At 34.6% G+C, this 21,198-nt stretch overlaps 1 protein-coding gene across 3 annotated transcripts; it reads left to right on the top strand.

Annotated features, from left to right (window-relative positions):
- The first annotated feature begins 5,023 nt into the window (after positions 1–5,023).
- On the top strand, positions 5,024–17,847 carry phex (phosphate regulating endopeptidase homolog, X-linked). 3 transcript variants are annotated; one of them, XM_043225573.1, is made up of 23 exons: positions 5,024–5,395; positions 6,815–6,841; positions 8,192–8,248; positions 8,471–8,632; positions 8,715–8,798; positions 9,609–9,835; positions 9,946–10,014; positions 10,119–10,235; positions 10,354–10,437; positions 11,357–11,499; positions 11,715–11,808; positions 11,905–12,033; positions 12,937–13,038; positions 13,130–13,207; positions 13,325–13,428; positions 13,512–13,570; positions 14,129–14,183; positions 14,544–14,611; positions 14,706–14,836; positions 14,941–15,006; positions 15,479–15,583; positions 16,566–16,642; positions 16,738–17,847. In XM_043225573.1, the coding sequence occupies exons 1-23, from the start codon at positions 5,272–5,274 to the stop codon at positions 16,838–16,840; spliced, it is 2,265 nt and encodes a 754-aa protein (XP_043081508.1). In that variant the 5' UTR covers positions 5,024–5,271; the 3' UTR covers positions 16,841–17,847. The 3 variants fall into 3 exon arrangements, with proteins under 3 accessions (XP_043081508.1, XP_043081509.1, XP_043081510.1); XM_043225575.1 differs by lacking the exon at positions 6,815–6,841 and adding an exon at positions 6,890–7,055 and having other exon boundaries at positions 5,260–5,395; XM_043225574.1 differs by lacking the exon at positions 6,815–6,841 and having other exon boundaries at positions 5,049–5,395.
- Positions 17,848–21,198: the final 3,351 nt, after the last annotated feature.

The following is a 21,198-nucleotide window of genomic DNA, read 5'->3' as shown; positions in this document are numbered from 1 at the left end:
GTCCATCAGTTTGTCCTTTGTCCTCTATCTTTCTGCTTTATGTGTTTCGGATGTGCTGCTATAATTAGCCTTCGTGGAGCATGTTTCTTGGTTTTTCAGTAGTTTTTTGTCATGTTTCTTCAGAATAAGGGTGTGTTGACGTTGCGTTCAGAATGTGCCCCCAAGGAAGATGGAGGACTGTATGTCTGTGCTATTTCAGAGAGAAAATAATTACACATGGATGTGGTTGTGCGTGGGGAGACCAGACTCCTCCCTTTATACCGTCACCCAGAAAGCCTTGAGGCTGTTTATATGTGTGTCTGTTCTTAGTTCAAGAGGATGAACTAATTGCTGGCTTTAATATATATATATATATATATATATATATATATATATATATATATATATATATATATATATATCTGGAATGTGTCCGGAGTTTGAGATCTGAATTATTGTACATTTATCCTTCATTGCTGTTTTTTCTTTTTAAGTGTTTATTCATTTTTTTTAATGCCTCCTTAATCCTTTAATCCTTTAATACTTCATACTGACATAATACATAACTTTTTAAAAGTACATTTTATCAGTCATCATGACTTGAATCTTTATTTAATATGTAATATGTTACTTTATACAATAGTTATTTATATACTGTATTTATTTAGTAAAACACTTTTCCATCTATCTCCCTGTCTTTTCTGTATCAGGACAGTATCAATGTGTACATTATCTATGAAGATTAGTCTGTTACAGGTATACAGGATGTGCATGTTTGATGGTTTTTGACGGATTTAGATCGTTCTTAGCTCATATACCCATGTACAATAGTGCAGTCTCTGGTTTTATTTCATATGGATATACTTCTATTAGGAAAAACAGAAATGTTGATGTAAATATCCGTACTAGTGCTTGTATAACAGAAAAGCGTTTACTCCAGGTGACTTGTCTGTTCACACAAAATCCATTAGACATGTAATTAAGCAGCTATTTTAGTGAATGTATTTTAGTGGTCCATGCATTGCTGTGGGCCTCTGGTTAAAGGAGGCACCAAAAATCTCAAGTTGTCACATCTGGGTTTTTTTTTCTTTTCTACAGCAAAGGCAGCCGTATGATTGATAGGAGTGCTTATTTCTACCATAATACTCTAAATTGACGGTTTGCTTTGATAAATGTCACAGTAAGCTTGGCTTCATACAGTAGGGTAAGTTTGTGGGGAAACGGAGACCACAATTATCTGGAGGGTATGGCCAAGTTAGGCAAATCATAACAACATTGTTGTGTGAATATTTCTGCTGACTTTTACAAGTTACTGTAATTTTATTGCTAAATGTCTTAAAATTACTAGATACCACCATCATAACCCCCCCAAACAGGAAAAAAAAACATTTATATAACTTTCACAATAAACTTAACATTTCTCAGCCTATTTTGATGCGTTACAATAATGTAAAAACACAATCTGCCATGACTTATCGATCATAACATTTTTCCAGCAAATAATAAATAAATTTAATTAAGGTAAGAAATATTAATGAATACAATTATTAACTTTTTTTAATTCAATCTGTGTTTTATGCAATTTATTTAGTACATCTTTGGGTTGATAACTGGCTGAAAATAATATTAAATAATTATTGCTAACAATACATTTATTTTGTAAAAATGACAATAACCATGGTTCAGTTTGGAAAGGAGTGTCTATCAGCTTTCGTTTCAGCTATTTTAATGTGTATAAACTTGTATTCTTATTGTCAGTGATGCCTATGAATTGAGGAGCTGTGTGTGTGTGTGTTTAGTATCTCAGTGTAATGACACATTGTCATTCTGTTTTTCTGCATACTGTAAACAAAGCAGCGATGCATGAGGTTTAGTTCAGCGATGCAGTCCCTCCCCCGTATCTCAGTCTCTCATTGGCTCACTCGTTTTCTCATCCAGTGTCCTGCATGTGTTCCATATCTCTACGGCCTGTGTTTAAACTAATGTTTGTGTACCCTTCTCTGTCTTGCCTTTAAATACCGGTTTCATCTGTATCATCCCATGCCGAGGAGCCGATCCTCCCTCTTTGTGTAGTTGGTGTTCCTGACCACGGCCTCCTGTTCACTAACAACTTAATGAGACACGATACGCTCCCCCTGGAAAATGATGTCTGTAAAAAGAAGCTCTCGCCTCCTCACTAACCACAATTGCTTTGTGTATAAATATAGTTTTTTTTAAGGCTCAGTTCCATTCTTTATAAAGCTGCTTGGGAATTATTACTATTTTTTTATTGTGAAAAAAGTGTTATATAGATACATTTAAAATCAAATTTAAATTCGAAATTAATTTTATTTGATATTGTCAAATGTAACAGATTTTTGTCACAGTAATGCGCGCGCGCACACCACACACACACACACACACACACACATATATATATACACGCATATGCATATATTTATTATAATTATATATATATATATTAGTCAGGAATAATCAGGAGATAAATAGATAAGGCTTATAATTTTTAGGTCCAGCTGTAATTGTCTGTTTCAACTTGACAATGGTGCTATGCAGCAGCCTTTTTTCTTTTTCTTTTTTTAAGCTGTCACAATACATCCAGTTGTCATTTTTAAATCTCTTTCAGTGCTTCAGCAAGAGGGGAAGATGACCAGTGAACAATCACTTACACATCAGCGTCAAAGCCAAACATTTTACCACAGAATTTATGTTATCTCTTTCCGGTATAATTCATGGGATTTGCGTCCTGTGCAATTCTAATGTCTGTTAGAGATGAGTCCCAGGTGATAAGGCCAGGCAATAAGAAAACAGTCTATGCTTTGTTGAAACATTCCACATTAATCTCATTCTGTGATCTGCAGTTTATATAGTGTTTACTTTGAAGGAAAATAGAGATTTTTCTAGGGGAAAATGCTTTACAAATCAACAGTGCTGCATAAAAGTGAATGACATTTAAGCAAATGTTATTTGTTATAAATCTGATTCACATTTTTAGCTTTGTTTTACTTTTTTTTTTTTTTTTTTTTTATTCATGATTTAATGTGCATTTGTAATTTTTTGTTAGTTTTTTTAAATACTGATATTTAATTTTTAATAATTTCCAGTAAATTTAGCGCTTAAAATTTTCCAAGGCAAAATTTCTAATTTTCATTTAAGCTTTCTCATGCCATATTTGTGTTTTACAGAAAAGTATTAGGGCCAAACAATAATAAGAAATAAAACCATATTTACATTACAGACAAGTAAAAAAAACATTTCAAGAATGAACCCATTAAATTGATAATAAAATACAAAGAAAATACAACTTTTCAGAATAAACTAATTCAATTATGCAGTCAAAAGGTCAATACATTTTAAGAAATAAGACAAAATGAATAATAAAAATAAAAAAAAACGCTTGAGAAAAATATAAAAACGTTGAGAATAAACTTACATTATAAGAAAGAAAAATGAATTGCATTTAGAGGAAAAAGTCCAAATAAAATGTTGAGAATGATCTTGTTAAATTATGGGAAAAAGATCTTCCCACTTGCACGTAACAAATGTTTATTCACTCCAGCTGCTAACAGCTGAGGATCTTCAACCCTTTTGACATCTCTCTGACTCAAGACATGGAAACCTTCCCTCCGTTAACTAAACAAGATAGTAGTCCTGTCATCTCCTGATGGCTCAGCAAGTGCATGTATTTCTTATCATAAGATAAGATGAATAATTCTTTGGGGACGCTTGACAGTCATTTCATGAATAATCTCTTCAGTTTGTTTGTTCAAATTGATTAAGTAAATATTTGCATTTAACCATACTAAGAAGTACAGTGTTCACTGCATGCTAGCACGCCACCATATTAATGTACCATGAAATGACATAGTACTTGAACATATATTGTTTTCAAGATATGCTATTAGTTTTTATTAGCTTTTCGTTTTTAGTTTTACTACTATTTTAGTACAATTTAAACCAAACAACTTGAATTTAGTCAACTTAAATACTAAACAAAAATTAAAAATGTTTTTTGGCACCTATATGAAATAAAATAGGTTTACAGTTCTTTATATTTATTTCCATTAGTGTGATAAGAAACAATTAATAATGATTATTTGCATCCATAATAAAGGTTTTTCTTTACATAATATGTTTGTATACTGTGTATAAAAATTACGTATGTAGAAATACATACATTATATATTAAATTATATTTATATATAATACAAAATATTCTAAAAACTGCATATACATTAAATATTCATTATATTTACTATTAATACTGAAAAAAACATTTTAGAATTTAATTAAAATACTAAGATGAATTTATAGAATTTGTTTATATTATAGATAAGATTTGATCTACTTAAATGAAAAATAACAACAACATTTAAGACTATTTCAAATCATGATACTTTCGAAATATGAAAAGTTTTTTTATCACAAGGAGCACCTCAAGCCAGCAGCTAAACTGAATAATAAACATAGATGTATTTGTTAGTGATAAGATCAGACCACAAACAAATATTTATGATAAAACAGGGCTGCTACCTCTCAAGTATTTATGGTGAGGCTCATGCAACCGACGTTCATTTTCACGTCCACACAGCCCAGATAAAATTATCAGATCTATCAGACAAAACTTCTTCTAGGAAACACTGCATGTACAGTAGACTGTGTCCTGGCACAGACACACCATCATCGTCACGCCGCGTATGTTCCTCAATCTATTTTATGTTGTGGGACATTCTGAGAATAAACAGAGGAAGTGGTTACGTTCATCATCTCAAACTTAGTGTTGAGTGGGCAGGTGCAGAGACTCAGAAAACACACACCTTGCGCATAAAGACTATATAGAGGTAAATCCACACACATATATATATATATATACACACACACACACACATCCAGTCATCCCGCCCTTCCTGCAGGACGCCACATAATTACTCCTGTAAGTAAGGTGCTCCAGTTGGCTCTGAGGAAAAGAATTCCTCCTACTGTTGGATCTCCTAGCTCTCTCCTTCACGCTCTTTCCCCTCCCTTTTTTTTTTTTGCCTATTCTCTTTTTCTCCTATCCTCTCTCTTAGTCTAGGATACTCTTTGGCAAGTAGAGCATGACTCTTTATGCTGTGCATCTGCCAATGATCTGAGACCTGTGAGGAGAGACACCTCAACACGGCCCCCAAAAGGAGCGCTGACCTGGGATCAGGACTTAAAGAGCGTATCTCCGGGCCAGGCGGGGTGAAAACCGGGTGAGAGGGACAGAGGGAGGAATAGAAAGAGAGAGAACGCACTCAACTCGGTGGTAGTATGGAAATGGAGAGGCTGGGGAGAGAAGGATCCAAAGCGAGCGCGGGCCCCAACACTCTCCTGAAAGCCGCACTAGCAGTGTGTGTGTGTGTATGCATTGCATTACTGATAGCTGTCATCACAGGTGAGTAAATCGCATGCGCAATTACCTACTCGCTGCGAAGATGTTTTTATATTTCACATACATAGATAGATAGATAGAGAGATAGATAGTTATTTGTGCTTTGAGGTCAGTCGAACTGTGTGTGAGATTATTTTTGGAGTGTATACTGTTACACACACAGCGTGTCTTTGAAGGCTGTAATTAGCACAGTAAGTAGAAGCTCTGGTTAGAAAACATGTATATGTGTCTTTAAAGTTTTGAGGCTACAGGCTGTGAGTGTGTATTTCTGTGTCATTTGGGAATGCGCTGCTTATGTTTAGGAAAGAGTGTGTTTTTAAAGTGATAGTTGACCTAAAAAAGAAAATTCTGTCATTAAGCGATCCAACCCCGTGCTTGGCCCGTATGAATTGTATGGAAGTAATAGGAATTACTTGTATGGTAATTGCGGAGCTTTTTTTCTTATACGGTTTCCGATTTTTTTCCTAATACTGTGTTAATGGCTCATTTATAATTGTGAGATATAAAAAAATCTCAATCGTGAGGCATTAACTTGCAAGAAAAGAGCTTGATTGAGTCGTTTTAGTAAGCCTTTTTCTGCAAGCGTCTGAAAAAAAACAGCACGTCTGATCTCTCTCTCCTTGTGACGTTGCAAAGGGATCTCATTATAATATTTCCGCCCCTTAATCTATAAATTTCCACCAACTAATGTTTGAGCAAAACATGCTAACAGTAGTTTAAGAAATATAACACACGATATAATAAATGATCTGTAGGGTATTTTGTGCTAAAACTTCACAGACAAATTCTGGGGAGACCAGACACTTGTATTACACTGTAAAAAGGTACATAATACGTCACCTAAATATGAAAAGACAATCGGTTAATGTGTGCTGCTTGAACTTGAGCCGCTTCAGTGAAATGTTAAAAGACATATTAAAGAGCCACAAAACAGTATTATTGTCTGAAATTTGCTCTGCCTTGTCTGTCAGCTTGTTGTCAGTTTCCTCTTTGCTCCATGATAAAAACTGCATAAGAACATGTGCAGGATACATACAGATAGATAGATAGATAGATTAAAATAGTCAGAATTATATATATATATATATATATATATATATATATATATAATTTTTTTTTCTCTCTAAAAATTCAGTCTGTTAAACTGAATAGACATGGTCTGCCATAAAAATGCCCCTTACAATTTTTTTGAATGATATGAGGGTGAATAAATAGAGGCAGAATATTCATATTTGGGTGAACTGTCACTTTAAGAGTGCTGAAACGATGCGAATGGGTCTCGTGGAAGCTGAGACGATGTGAATGTACACCTCATGGCAGGCTGTACGAGCGTACGTGAATGTATTTTGGTATATGTAAATGTTTTCTGGGTGGTGTACAGTTAAGACAGCAAATAAATGATGTTCTTCTTATTGTTCTCAGTTGTTGAGGGCTGCCTGCATATTTGCGGTGAGACTAGAGTGTAATTATGCTCATTTCTGTCTGTACATATTCCAGTCACACACACACACTCTCAGCTGTGTCTGCTGCTTGTGGGGATAATGAGGCTCAGTCCCACGGGGCCGGGTGCTGGATCCTGCTGTGGTCATCTGCTGTCCAGTTGTGGACTGAACCATAAACACAGGCCTTTAAAAGCAATGCTTGTCCGATTTCACAACATACAGTATGAGCTCAGTCAAACTCACTGAAACACAATTTCACACAGTTTCACTGATCTCTGCATGGAGAGTTTGCGCTGATCGAGTTTCAGTGCGCTGAAGCAGATATTGCAAAATGTATTTGTTGTTTTGCTCCATTAATTCAATTTACTGCAGGGTCTATGCACACTGTATTTTGATACAATATTGAATAACACTGCATTGTGCAGCCAGTTTTCTGACTGTACACCATTTTATGACAAATGTGATGAAACTGGATCATTCACAGCCTTATTAGTGAAGACTCAAAGGAATATAGGTCTTAAAGAGTTCTTAGGCAAACAAAAATGTAAATAAGTTAAATTAAATAAAGCTATATATATATATATTTTTTTTTTTTTTTTTTTACGAATTTATTTTTAAATTCCATGATAGTTTATATATTATTTTTATTTCAGGTTTACTTATATCACAACAAATCATGAAATACTGCTTTGTCAACTAGCTACAATTACAATTATTTTTAAACAATTTTTGATTTCATTTCAATGATTTTCATTTATTTCAGTTAAGAAACATTTTGTTGTTGTTGTTATTATTATTAATATTATGGTTATAGTTTTAGTTAACTATAATAACCCTACATTTAAAAATTAGATGTATACATTTCAAGCAGGGATTTAAATTAAATTAAATTATATAAAATCTAATTATATTAAATATAAAAAGCAAGCAATAAACAATATTTATATATTAAACAATGTTTCTTTAATGTTTTGTGATTTAATTTATTATCATTTAATGTAATAGTGGATGCATACATAGAGTTAAGAAAATGTAAGTAATTAACATTTTTAAGGAAAATTACTTAGCTGCTTTTTTAGGACATTATGTTGTAACATGTTACTTTCCCCCAGCCATGTTTGTAGATGTTTGCAATGTGTGTAGTAGAGCATGCACTATGTTTTTGTCTTGTGACATCCAGAGCATGGACAGCTAAAGCCTGAGCGCAGTTGGATCTGAATATCTATGTGTGTGTGTGTGTGTGTGTGTGTTTGTGTGTTTGTGCTCAAATGCTCATAACGCAATGTTTGGCAGCCATTTCAGGGCATAGCTATCTTGATCGCTCTGCTTGACTTTTTTTTTTCTTCTGCCCCTGTAGTCTCACACAAAGCAAGCAATGATGACTTCTGCCTCACACCACATTGTATCGAAGCAGGTATGCAGATACAGAATATTATATGTACTTTTTTTTCCAACTTGGACCAGTAGGCAACCACCAATAGCAGTAATTCTCTCAACTGCACTCACTCACTCTTACTTTGAACATAATAAGCAGGCGTTATCATTCAGAGAAACCTCTATTCAGTTGAAACACTGTGTTTGCTTCTCTGAGATTACTGTAATGCTGAATCTGTGTTTGCTGATGTGTCTTCTCTAGCCGGTTCCATCCTGAGTAAGATAGATCAGTCAGTAGAACCGTGTGATGATTTCTACCAGTACGCATGCGGAGGCTGGCTCCGGGACAACCCCATTCCTGAAGACTCATCCAGCTACGGGATTTACCCATGGCTCAGACAGAATGTAGACCTCAAACTGAAAGGTGCACAGATCCACATGATTCTGACCCAAATAAACCTTCGGGTCCAAATAAGGTGCGTTAATACTGAATGTTTGTGCCACAGAGTTGTTAGAGAAGCCCATCGGACGAGATGACATTGAGGCAGTGAAGAAGGCCAAAGTCCTCTACATGTCCTGCATGAATGAATGTAAGAGCTCTTTGGAGTTTCATGCACGCAGCAATATTTTGATGCGATTCATTCTTGAATTATATAATAAAAATGAACATAGGATATCTGTAATTTCATGTAATGGGATGGGGAAATCTATCTATCTATCTATCAAGTTCTGTCTTATTTAACTAATTATTATTATAAACATTTAAAATCAAAATAACTTGTATATGTATTTACTGTTGTTTAAAAGTGTCAATATAAGTCTTTTTGAAACTATTTACATGCGTTTAAATGTATTTATATTTTATATAATGTATAAATGCATAACACATGTATATATTTAAGAAAAATATGTTTATATATTGTTTATATATGCATGTTTATATTTATATGTTTATATACATTATAAATATACACACATCTATTATGTAAAAAAAAAAAACTTTTATTTTAGATGCAAGTACTTGTTAAATGTTAAATACATTTTTTAAAATTGCAATAATATTTCACAATATTATTACTTCTGCTGTATTTTTGATTAAATAAGAATCCCAAATGTTTGCATGACAGTGTATATATATTATTCTTAATGATTTCTGACCAATAAATGGCATCATAGAACTGGGAATAAGCCATAAGAGCTGCTAATAACAATAAGAAATATGCCGTTAAATATGCCGCGTTCTTAATATATTGTTAATATTAACCAATAATCTCAGGCTGAACTTCAAGTAAATATTTCAGGAATTCAGTTGACTTGAAAGTTTAGGAATCCCTGCTAAGCATCTGCCAAGTGACTAATGCTATTTCTTCATCACTCCCTTCCTCCCTCAATCCTGACAGCTGCTTTGGAGATTGTGGATGCTAAACCTCTGCTGAAGAATCTGAAGCTGAAGGAGTTTCGCTGGCCGGTCTTAGGCGACGCCTTGGGCTTCTCCTCGCGGTGGGTGGAGTCTCAGTTTAGTTTGCTGGAAACAATAGCGCAGATACGCAGTCGTCACAGCAAGTCCGTCCTCATTCGGCTTTACGTCTCTCCTGACGACAAGAACTCAAACCAGTACATCATCAAGGTGAGACTAGTATGAAAGGCCTTACATGTCTCCTTCTGGCTCAGCCAATGGTGGGAGTTTAGGGCGGGGCTACCTGTTTGTACAAAACAATAAAGTATTTCTTTTTCTAGCTGGATCAGGCCTCTTTGTCACTGTCATCCAGAGAAGATTACATCACCAACACAACTGAGGCACAAATGGTACATCGGTACATCTGTCAACCTGTATATCGTTACACACTGTCGCAGTCAGTCCTGCTTATGTCTCAGCTTTCTCAAACTTTTCATTTCATGCCTCTCTGCAGTACCGAGAAGCTCTTTTAAGGTTGATGGTTGATGTTTCTGTCATGCTGGGAGCCAATGAGCAGGACGCTGAGGCTCAGATGAAACCAGTACTTGATTTTGAGATCAAACTTGCACAGGTGAGCACCCAAACACTGGAGAAACCAAATTGCTTCAAAGCACTGGCATTGAGAAAAAAAAACAAAAGATTGCTGTCAAGGTGCTTGATGCTTCAGTGGAGTGTGTGCTCTTCTGTAGATTGTGATCCCCTACGAGAACCGCACCAGCGAGAACATGTACAACAAGTACAGCTTGTCTAAACTGCAGCGCACTGTTCCAGATGTAAGTGCATTTTTATTAATATAAAGGTATATTACGTTCCACATAAAAAATAGATTTACTTATTAGTAAATAAATATATGAGCCAGAACAAAATACTGTGTTAATTCTGTTAATTATTTTTTAAATGTTACAAGTTGAATATTAATCCCATAACAATCACTACTACACACTTCCAATCGTAAGCATTTGACATTTATGATTTTTTTTTTGAAAAATGCTTCTTGTAGGTAACATATTTCTGCATTAGGTATCATAAAATAACAATGACTGTGGCTTCTTTTCTCAAAATTTTGTTTATGTCTAACAATTATTGTGACTATAAATTGCAATTACAAGTTTTTTGTTTGTTTTCACTACAGAATAAATAAACAAGCTAATTGGTACCTTTTTATCTCACATTTCAGTATTTTCTTTTAATTCCAAGTTTGCATCTCACAATTGCAAATAATATTTTTGTTTTGTTTTTTTGCCATAGATTAAAAAAAGTAATTTTTCCTCTCACAAATCTGACTGTATCTCTGTGAGTTTATTTCTAGTTTATTAATTGCCTTTTTCCCACAAAATTTTACATATTGAAAAGTTTACATATTGAGAATTGAGTTGTTGTTTTTTTTGCTTGTTGTCAACAATTGGTAATTTTTATCTCACAATATTTTTATGTTTTATCTAACAAATAAGACTTTTTTTTCCCTAAATCCCAAGTTTTTATTTTACAATTGCAAGTTATAAACTCATGTACATCTTAGATTTGCAAGAATTGCAGGAAAAGTTGCAATCATAAATCATATATATATATATAACCTAATAGGTACAAAGGTCTCCCCAGCTTTTGTACCTTTTTTCTTAGAGTGTGACAGAAATAATCCGTATAAAACATAGCTATTGTTATATGCTATCTATTTTTGTACTTTTTTTGCAGTTTAACTGGCTGGGTTTCGTGAGAGCAGTGATTGACACTGAGCTGTACCCTGATCTGAAAATCTCCTCTTCAGAGCAGGTGATCGTGCGTGCCCCACAATACTTTAAAGACCTCTTCAAACTCATCAACGCCACAGAAACCAGGTATCCAGACAGCATTTAAAAATATTACAACCTCATTAAAACCAACATCAGAGCCCTAGGGCTCTACCTCTGCTGGTCTGGACAGCGTCACTTATGTGATCACTGTGTGTGCTCTCTTTATGATCTACCTGTTTCATACCCGCTCTGCTCAATAACAGAGTCAAGATTACTCTGTAATTCATCTGCTACAATTTTTTTTTCCACCCTCGCCCCAGGACAGTTGCCAATTATGTCATATGGAGATCAGTTTTTTCCAGAATCACGACCTTGAGTCGACGCTTTCTCTACCGATACCAGGACTTTGCTCGGGTTAGTGAACAACATCCTCATTGTAAATCTCCACCAATCTTTGGATAATAATAGCTTTGCTGTGGTTTACAATATGATATATCCGTCTCTTCTCAGGTTACCACAGGGACCACCTCTCTGACCCCTCGCTGGGACAAGTGTGTGAATTATGTAGAAAACACACTCATCTATGCCACCGGTAGGCTCTTTGTTGATAAGCATTTCCAAGAGGACAAGAAACACATGGTACGACTTATAGTAATTCAAACTATTCATACTGCATATATATACCGGTATATATATACTGCTGTGAAATGATTGATTGCAATTTAAAAAGTTTTTATGTATGTGTACTGTATGTATATACACACATACAGTATATATATTTAAAATATTTACATGTACATAAATGTATATATTTATCTACAAATATATTTGATATATAAACAATGTTTTTCTTAAATATATACGTGTGTATTTATATATACATAATAAATATACACAGTATACACATATTTTATGTAAACAAAAACTTTTATTTTGATTGCAATTAATCGTGATGTGATTTTATATATATATATATATATATATATATATATATATATATATATATATATATATATATATATATATATATATTCAGCTTTGTTGTTACAGGAATAAATAACATTTTAATATATATTAAACTATAAAACAATCCTCAAAAGTTTTTTTTGACGACTTCTGCTGCTGACAAACTTGAAAAAGTCCATAGCTATTTCTATTTTTGCTGTTTCTTAATACACAGTTCACACAAATATATGTATTGTTTCAGCTTGCAATAACAGAAATAAATAACATGTTCAAAGGTTTGGAGTGGTTAATATTTTCAATGCCACGGTTGCATTTATTTGACTAAAATACAATAAAAACTGTAATATTGTGAAACATTATTACAATTTAAAATAATTATTTCTATTTTTTATTTATTTTGAACTCAAATTACTGAAATTTATTTTTGTATGATTTTAGCAACAGTACTTCAGTATTCAGTGTGATTGATTTCATTTCTGTCCCCCTCTAGTGGAACTAATACCAAATAACAGCATAAACCATTTTACTGTAAACTGATAAACATGCTCTTAAATGAATCTTTCCATTTTTATGAAGATGGAGGAATTGATAAATGGTATCCGATCGGCATTTATTGACATACTTGAGAAGGAGAACGACTGGATGGATAAGGAAACAAAGAGAAAAGCAACAGAAAAGGTGTTTTCCAGTGTATCTGTGACAGCTACGAATACACAGCATCAATGAAATAGTTCTTTTTCACATTATTACCGTCTGTATCTCACCGTAGGCTCATGCTGTCTTGGCGAAAGTGGGCTACCCGGACTTCATCTTAAATGACACCTATATTAACGAGGACCTCAAACAAGTGTGTTTGCAAGCTTTCTAGATTTAGTTCATCTCGTTGTTGTTGTTATTCTATTTAACCGTCTTGTGTTCGGCAGATATCAGTGCAACTCAATTAGGGTTATATGTTTATACACAGTTGGCCTTCAGTGAGGCAGACTACTTTGGGAATGTCATGCAGACTCTGAAGTTCATCGCTCAGTCGGACATCGGCTGGCTGAGAAAAACAGTCCCACGCACAGAGTAAGTTGTCAACATTTTCAAAGCCTGTTAAAACGAGATAAATCTGTCTTTGAACAAGATGAAAAATCATTTTTCCCCCTTAGGTGGTTCACCAACCCAACAACAGTAAATGCATTTTACAGCTCCTCTACAAACCAGATCAGTGAGTAATGCATTTCAGTTCATTAATAAATAAAGAGCTTTGAGTACTTGGTTTTGATTGATCAGTGTCCTGTGCTAACAATATTTTCCTTTAACGGAAGTTTCATCTTAAAAAAATATTAAGAATATATTAAGAAGCACAACTGATGATGATGATGATGATAAGAAAGAAGTAATTTCTAAAAATACAGTTTTGCCATCACATTAATGAATTAAGTTTTAAAATATCTGAACATTTTAATTGTAAAAAATTCTATCACAATATCACTGTAGACTTGATGATCATAAAATACTTGATTACATTTGTGCAGATGTATATTTTGCTACCCTTATAAACTATTTAGTACACATATGAGCCTCAATAACAATGATTTGCCTTTAAAAGTGCATTAATAATAATAATAACTGATATCCAGTCTAATATGAGTCCTAAAAACATTTCTGGTTTGGCATCTATTTGGTGAAATAGTTGTGTGTTCTCTGTTTTAGAAATAGAAATAGAAATAGTGTTTCACGTTCTGTTATTTGATGTCTAATTGAACCGTCTTCTTCTACCCAGGATTCCCTGCAGGAGAACTTCAGAAGCCATTTTTCTGGGGACTTGACTACCCTCGGTGAGACACAGCAATGCTATCTCACGAACAATTTGTATGTATTTTGCGAGGTGGATAATTTGTACAAATTTGTATAACCTCTCTCGTACGATTTTGTACGATTCGAGTACGATTAGGTTTAGTGGCGGAGTTAGTTGTAAGTTATTCGTGCAAATTCATACATATTGTGCAAATTGTAAAATGCATACGTTTAAGTAAAAATCATATGCATTTTTACGAGTAAGCTTACGAATTAGCCACTTTGTAAAATTGCTGTGAGATCAGGCTGGGCATCACTCTTTTGATTTACGTATTCATTATATGCTTGAGATTAAGTGAATTTTTAGAAAAGGTAATCAGTGAAATGTGTTCTTGTGTCAGATCCTTGAGCTATGGAGCGATCGGAGTAATTGTGGGGCATGAATTGACCCATGGCTTTGATAACAATGGTGAGGCCATTTGATGTATAATGAGTCTCAACACGTGTCGCCATGGTGACAGCTAGATTCTTAAGGCCATCTGTGTTTATCTGCGTTCATCTAGGCAGGAAATATGACAAAGATGGGAACCTGGACCAGTGGTGGAGCAACTCCTCAATCACCCGCTTCAATGAAAAGACACAATGCATGATCGACCAGTATAACAATTACCACTGGAAAGAGGCGGGGTTAAATGTACAGTAGGCACCAGCCTTTTTAATGCATTCCTGTTTGAAGGTGTCATCAGAATGTAGCAGAGCTTCCAATCTAATACTTAATACCCACAATCCCCTCTCAAGGTCAAGGGGAAGAGGACTCTGGCAGAGAACATTGCTGACAATGGAGGCATGAGAGAATCTTTCAGGGTATTACAGCATTTTCCACTATAATTATCCTAAAGTGACCTGAATCTGATTTACCGTCGACTCGTCTCATTTCAAATTTTGATCGATCACAAAAAAGGGAAAAATATACTTTGATATATTTGTTATTAATTGTATACGCATCGTTCAGACTGCTAACAGAAAAATGTGACTCAAAATAATGATTCTACTTTTCTCTACTTTTCTCAGATTTTCAGTGAATACATTTCTGAATGCCTTATTTATTCCATGTTTAAATGAAAAATGACCAGAACCTAAATTAACCCAGTTTGTGTTTCATAAATGAAAGAACATTTGGAATAATGAGGAATCGTTTTTATAAAAATTCATGTAATGGTTTTGGTATATTTAAGCATACTTTTTTTTTTTTACCTCATTTGTACGTCGCTTTGGATAAAAGCGTCTGCTAAATGACTAAATGTAAATGTACTTGTACACGTGAACTTGTCTGCAGGCCTATAGGAGATGGATTGAAAAAGAGAGAGCAGGAGTCGAGGAGCCTCTTTTACCTGGTGTGGGTCTGACCAACAACCAGCTGTTTTTCCTCAGTTATGCTCACGTCAGTATTCTGCATTTCACACAGAAATGTTTAGGCTTAAACGTCAGATGTCACAAACATCATGTTTTTATTCTTAAAAAATTTGAAGTATTAAAATGTGTCTGCTTTGTGACATTTTGGGGTTGTATATGTATAGCATGCAATATTAGAATTAGCATTTTATGACAGGGTAGCATGGTAGTTTTAGTACACACTTTCTCAAAGTGAATACTTAAAGTGAAAATGTAGTTTATGACAAGTCATTCATTTGCATAATTTCCAAAATAGAGACCTGTACATTTGATGATGGCAGATTTAAAATAATTCTTTCATTTTATTTTCTATCTTTTTTGGGGGGGATTTTGGATATGTTTAAATTTTAAGTTTCACCGTTTTTGAATCCATTGAGCTGAGTGTGTCTTGCAAGCTGGCGACTATTTTTTAAAGTTCCTATTACCTGGATTATCACACCAGAATGGGAGTATAGTTCCTGTATTGTATAGTTATTGCAACTTTTCATTTTCCACCGGTCCTAGTACACAACATAATAACAGAAGAGTTCAGTTTTAAATAGGGAAAACAATGAAACTCTTTGTTTTGTTTTTTTTAAATGCGATGCTACTGGTCTAAGTGGATTTGATGATCTATGCTAAGCTATGCTAAAAGTGCTATCGCCAGACTTGGAGATCGTCTGAATAGATTCCAAAAAAAAAAAAATAAATAAATAAAAAATATATATTGTAACTGAAATATGCAGAAGCACATAGAGCACAATAATAAGAAATAATTACTATATAATAATTATTAAATAAATACTTGAGAGTGTATTTTGGATATTTTCTTTCCACTAGTTTGAAATGTCGTATTATGAAAGGCCAAATAGCCCAGATCTAAAAACTGAGCAGTGCAAAAAAAAAAAAAAAAAAAAAAAAGGTTTTCCCTGTAATGTCCTGATTTAAACGGGACTCTATTGATTTGTTGTGTATCTATTGTAATTTTCTAGGTTCGCTGTAATGCCTACAGACCAGAAGCGGCACGTGATCAGATCCAGAGCGGAGCTCACAGCCCTCCTAAATATAGGTACGATGCATTAATATACACACAGCTCATTTACATCTATATTACATCCCTCATCCTTCAATGTCACTCACTTCACTTTTGTTACTATGATGAAGGGTTATCGGGGCGATGAGCAACTATGAAGAGTTCAGAAAAGCTTTTAACTGCCCTGAACCGTCAGTCATGAACAGGGGGGAGGAGTCCTGTCGAGTGTGGTAATGAAAAAGAGGACCCTGTGAAGATTTCAATCACAGCACAACCCAAACCTCCTTATTTTGTCCCGTTCACTGGTTTCTTATAGAGAAACAGCGGTTACTAACACTGAACCCTCGGGCCGTGCTGACCACTGAGCGCCTGGCCCTTCTTCAGCCACTGGAACACTGTAGAAAATACATACAGTGCCTACAAACCTGAACGCTTTCAGCCAGATCTGCATTTTACTGTCTGACCTCTATTAAAACGTGCAAATGCCAATCGGACCATAAAAATTCCCTTGAGGCCTTCCTTTGGTCCATCACTGTTTTTTTATGTAAACAAATTAGGTCGCACTGTTGCTTTAAGAGTGCTATAAATTATTGTCATTTTCGTTGTTGTTGATAACAGTTAACATTGTCTGTCGTTTTATTTTATTGAAAACGCAAGTAAATAATTATTGTTTTCCTGATGTTTTCGAAATGTTTGTGTGCGTTTTGTTTTGTTTTTCTTTGGTGTATTTTACATGTTAAAGTCAAGACGAAATAGATCTTTGCTTCAGTATTGTGTCGTACATCCAAGTATAATGAATTATCGAAAAGGACAAACAAAAAGACTTTTGAGATTTTTGAGATGTAGGCCACATTAGTACAGACAAGTCAACTGTTATAATTGTTCATTTAGATTAAAATCACAAGGTCAGATGAATAAATAAAAACAATAAAAAAATAAATGACAAAAAAAACAAACCAGTAATTCACAAAAAGATCTATAACATGCATTTACAATGAAGACAAGGTGAATTTTAATTTCATGTTGAATGCTGAAGTGATTTATGCACTAGAGATATTTTTAAAAATGCAATTTCCCGTCTGTTAAAATATATAATTATTTATTAATTTGGCCATATAATAAGTGGCATGATATATAGTAAGCCAGTCATTATAATGTAGCAGAATATAAACAGACAGGGTGTCTCTAGCTCACTGGGATAAGACATTTTAGTTTTTTAATAAATAATGCATATATCTTCACAGACCTTGATGGATTTGTTTTATACAAACATGCTGTTTTTTGCTTCGCAAGATGTAAATTGATGGAGTTGTGTGGATTACTTGTGGATTATTGTGATGTTTTAACAGCTAATCTTGACGGCATCCATTCACTGCAAAGGCTCTATTGGTGAGTAAGAGATGTATAATGCTAGATTTCTCCAAATCTGTTTTGACAAAGCAACAAATTCATCTACATTTTGGATGGCCTGAGTTTTGAGTTTTTGGCAAATTGTAATTTTTGGGTGAACAATTCCTTTAATGGTGTAGGGAGAGGAAATCAATGCAAATGTCCTTTTTTTTCTATTTCCGCATGACCGATTAGGAAACAAGTATCTGTGCTCTAATCAAGCACAGGAGGAAATTGGATGAATGAAAAATGGAACCAGCCCTGTTGGACATTTAAACTCAGAACATGAATCAAGTGCGCACACACACACACACACACACACACACTGCAACAGTCCGATAATGCAGATAGGATGTGAACCAAAATCAATTGCTTTGACCTCCATTTACGCAGAAATAACAGAGGAAGTCTTGTGGGGACAAACGGTAGAACACAGAATTTCATTGATTGGAGCTAAAAAGGAAGGGGCTAAAAATAGCCTAGAGTTCCTGAGGAGATGCATCCGTCAGTCTGTGTGTAGTAGTGTTTGCTGTCATTCTGAGGAGCTGGGAGAAAGAGAGCGACAAAGTATAATGGGTTCAAATGTCCAGGGGGCCAAATCTTCACTCTGCCCCGAGGAAACTGGAGATGATAGAGAGAGAAAGCAGGAGGTAGCGACTGGCAATAGTGAGTTTTGTAGAACAACGCCAGAGGCACACAGTTCATCCACTGAGGCATAAGGCTTGTGAATGTGAGAACACAACTGTGCCCTGCAGTGTCACATGCCACACTTCACCTAAAATTATCTTTTTATTTATAAATGTTATGCATGAACCCATTTGATGAAACTAGATGAAATAGCCTATAAGTATGTATATATTTTTCTTATTTGTTTTCATGAAGTTAAAAAACTAAATATATAATATTTATACACTGTATGTATTTATATACTTTAATGTTCAATACTATTAATTAATGCCATATTAATAAAAATTAATATTCAATTATAACATTAATATGATTAAATATAAATGAAATAAACCTATCAATAGGACAGCTTTATGACAGGATGTAATTTAAAAATTATAATTATAATTATCTTTTAAAAATTTGAAACGTATTACAGAAGTCGTCTTTTAAAAGAGTAAACTGAACTGAATTTGAGCTGTCCTTTTGCGAGATATTGTGACCAGTTGCAGAGTAAATTAAAAAACTTTTTTTTTTATTCAAAAAGAAACAACAGGCAGCATGAATTAAACATGAAATCACACACAGACAATGCTCCTCAGATGATTCAGAGCTCAAGAATTTGAAAATAATGAAAAATAAAGACGGCATCTCAATTAATAGTTTCCTTCACTTCACTTGGTCTCTCCATCTCCCCGCTCTCCCCCTCACTCCGGTTGTCTTTGAGACAAGGACAATAACATAATTATGTGCATTTATGTATACTGTTCCTATGGTAACGCAGTGCCCTACGAGTGCACTGGAACCTGAAGAGTTTGTAGAGGGTCTGCACTGTCTGTGAAACAGCAAGAACATAATTATATTATCAGGGCATGCATCATACCGATCACATTCTCTCCCCATAATGCACTACAACTGATGGCTTGAGCTAATGAGGATGCGGGACAATCTCAGAGCTAAAAGAGCAATAATCAATTCCGTGGTTAATAGGCCCATCAATCTTTAAAAGATCACACCCATAGTGAATTAAAAGCAGATTCCATTAACTTATCCTTTGTCTTTGAGCACTACAATCGCTGCTGTAGATATTGTAGGCAATTACAGTACTACATTTTGTGTCTGTGAGAGACATACAATACCGAGCGTGTGGAGTGTTTTCATAGGTCGGCCACTAGAGGGGGTTTTGTACACGTTTGTGTGTTTACAGGCCTATTTTTTTTCTTTGTCTCGCACCCTATTTGTATGTTTGCATCTTTAAAAAGACACATAGGATGTTGCATCGGTTGGCAGGTAGCTTATACAAATAAAAATAGCTTCTCGTGCTTTGCTTTTTGCAGATCCTACCTGTTGAGGTATTATAGGTCTGTTCTCTGGAGTTTAATTACGCTGGACTTGAGTGGCATCCTGATAGCCCTGAGCCGTACGCAGAGATAGAAACATGGGTACTAAGAGCTTTTTGAAAGCATTACACACAGCTCGATGAACCTGGAGTGCACCAAACTTTTTTAAACACCCAGACCTGAGCGTACATGCACTGTGTGTTTACACTATATATCTATCTATCTGTGTCATGTTTATTGCACTGCAAAAAACGCTTTTCTAGCTTAGATTTTCTCATGTTTCGTTTTCAGCCAAAATATCTAAAATAAATCAAGAAGGATTTTAGTAAAAAGTAAAAATTATCGTCTTGTTTGAAAAAACAAAACAAGCCAAAATGAAGTAGGTTTTTGCTTGAATCTTTCCCAATGGGGAAAGCAAAATCATATTTTCTGTTTGAGATGAGATTATTTTGCTTACCCCACTAGCGGATTATTTAGCTTGTTCTAAGCAAAACCTCACTTAATTTTGACAAATCATTTTTAAAACCCTTCTTTATTTAAGATTTTTTTTAGATATTTTGGCTGGAAACAAGACAAAAACATCCAATCTAGAAAAGCATTTTTTGCGGTGTGCAACACTCTTTGATAAAAAAAAAAAAATCTATCTCAATGAAATAGGTGTTTCTTGAATAACTAACTTCATTTTCAGATTGTACGTCGTGCTTCCAGATGACATTTAAGTGGCAGGGAATTGACATTATCCTTCCCAGGTGGTCCAGGTTATGAACCACAGAACAGCAGGAATTCCAGCCAGAGAACATGACAGGAGAAACATTTAGGTCAGACAGTTTATCTGCCCACAGGTTTTTGTGGACATTATGTTTTCCATCCATGCCCGGTAGAGTGTAGAAGATAGATTCACCTTTAATATTCTATCAAGTATGGAAGAGCTAAGCTGGGACCTCACCGTTAAGAGGTCAGGTTGCCAGATTCTCCTCAAGGGCTTATCCAAAATAAATACACTTGGAGATACGCTGAAAGCGGAACAGGCCAAGAAATGGAAGTATTATTTATAGATGAGTATGGCAAAACTGCAGCAAGAGATCGTGTTTTTTTATTTTTGTTTGTGAGAAAGACACAACCGGATGCCACTTTATCACAACAAAATTATTTATCAATAATGCAGGTATCAATAGGAGCAAATAATTTACTTCACAA

The sequence above is a fragment of the Puntigrus tetrazona genome, chromosome 24, assembly GCF_018831695.1.
Source record: "Puntigrus tetrazona isolate hp1 chromosome 24, ASM1883169v1, whole genome shotgun sequence".
NCBI lineage: Eukaryota > Metazoa > Chordata > Actinopteri > Cypriniformes > Cyprinidae > Puntigrus > Puntigrus tetrazona.
Note: the sequence above shows the minus strand (reverse complement) of the source record. Positions and strands in the feature narration are given on the sequence as shown.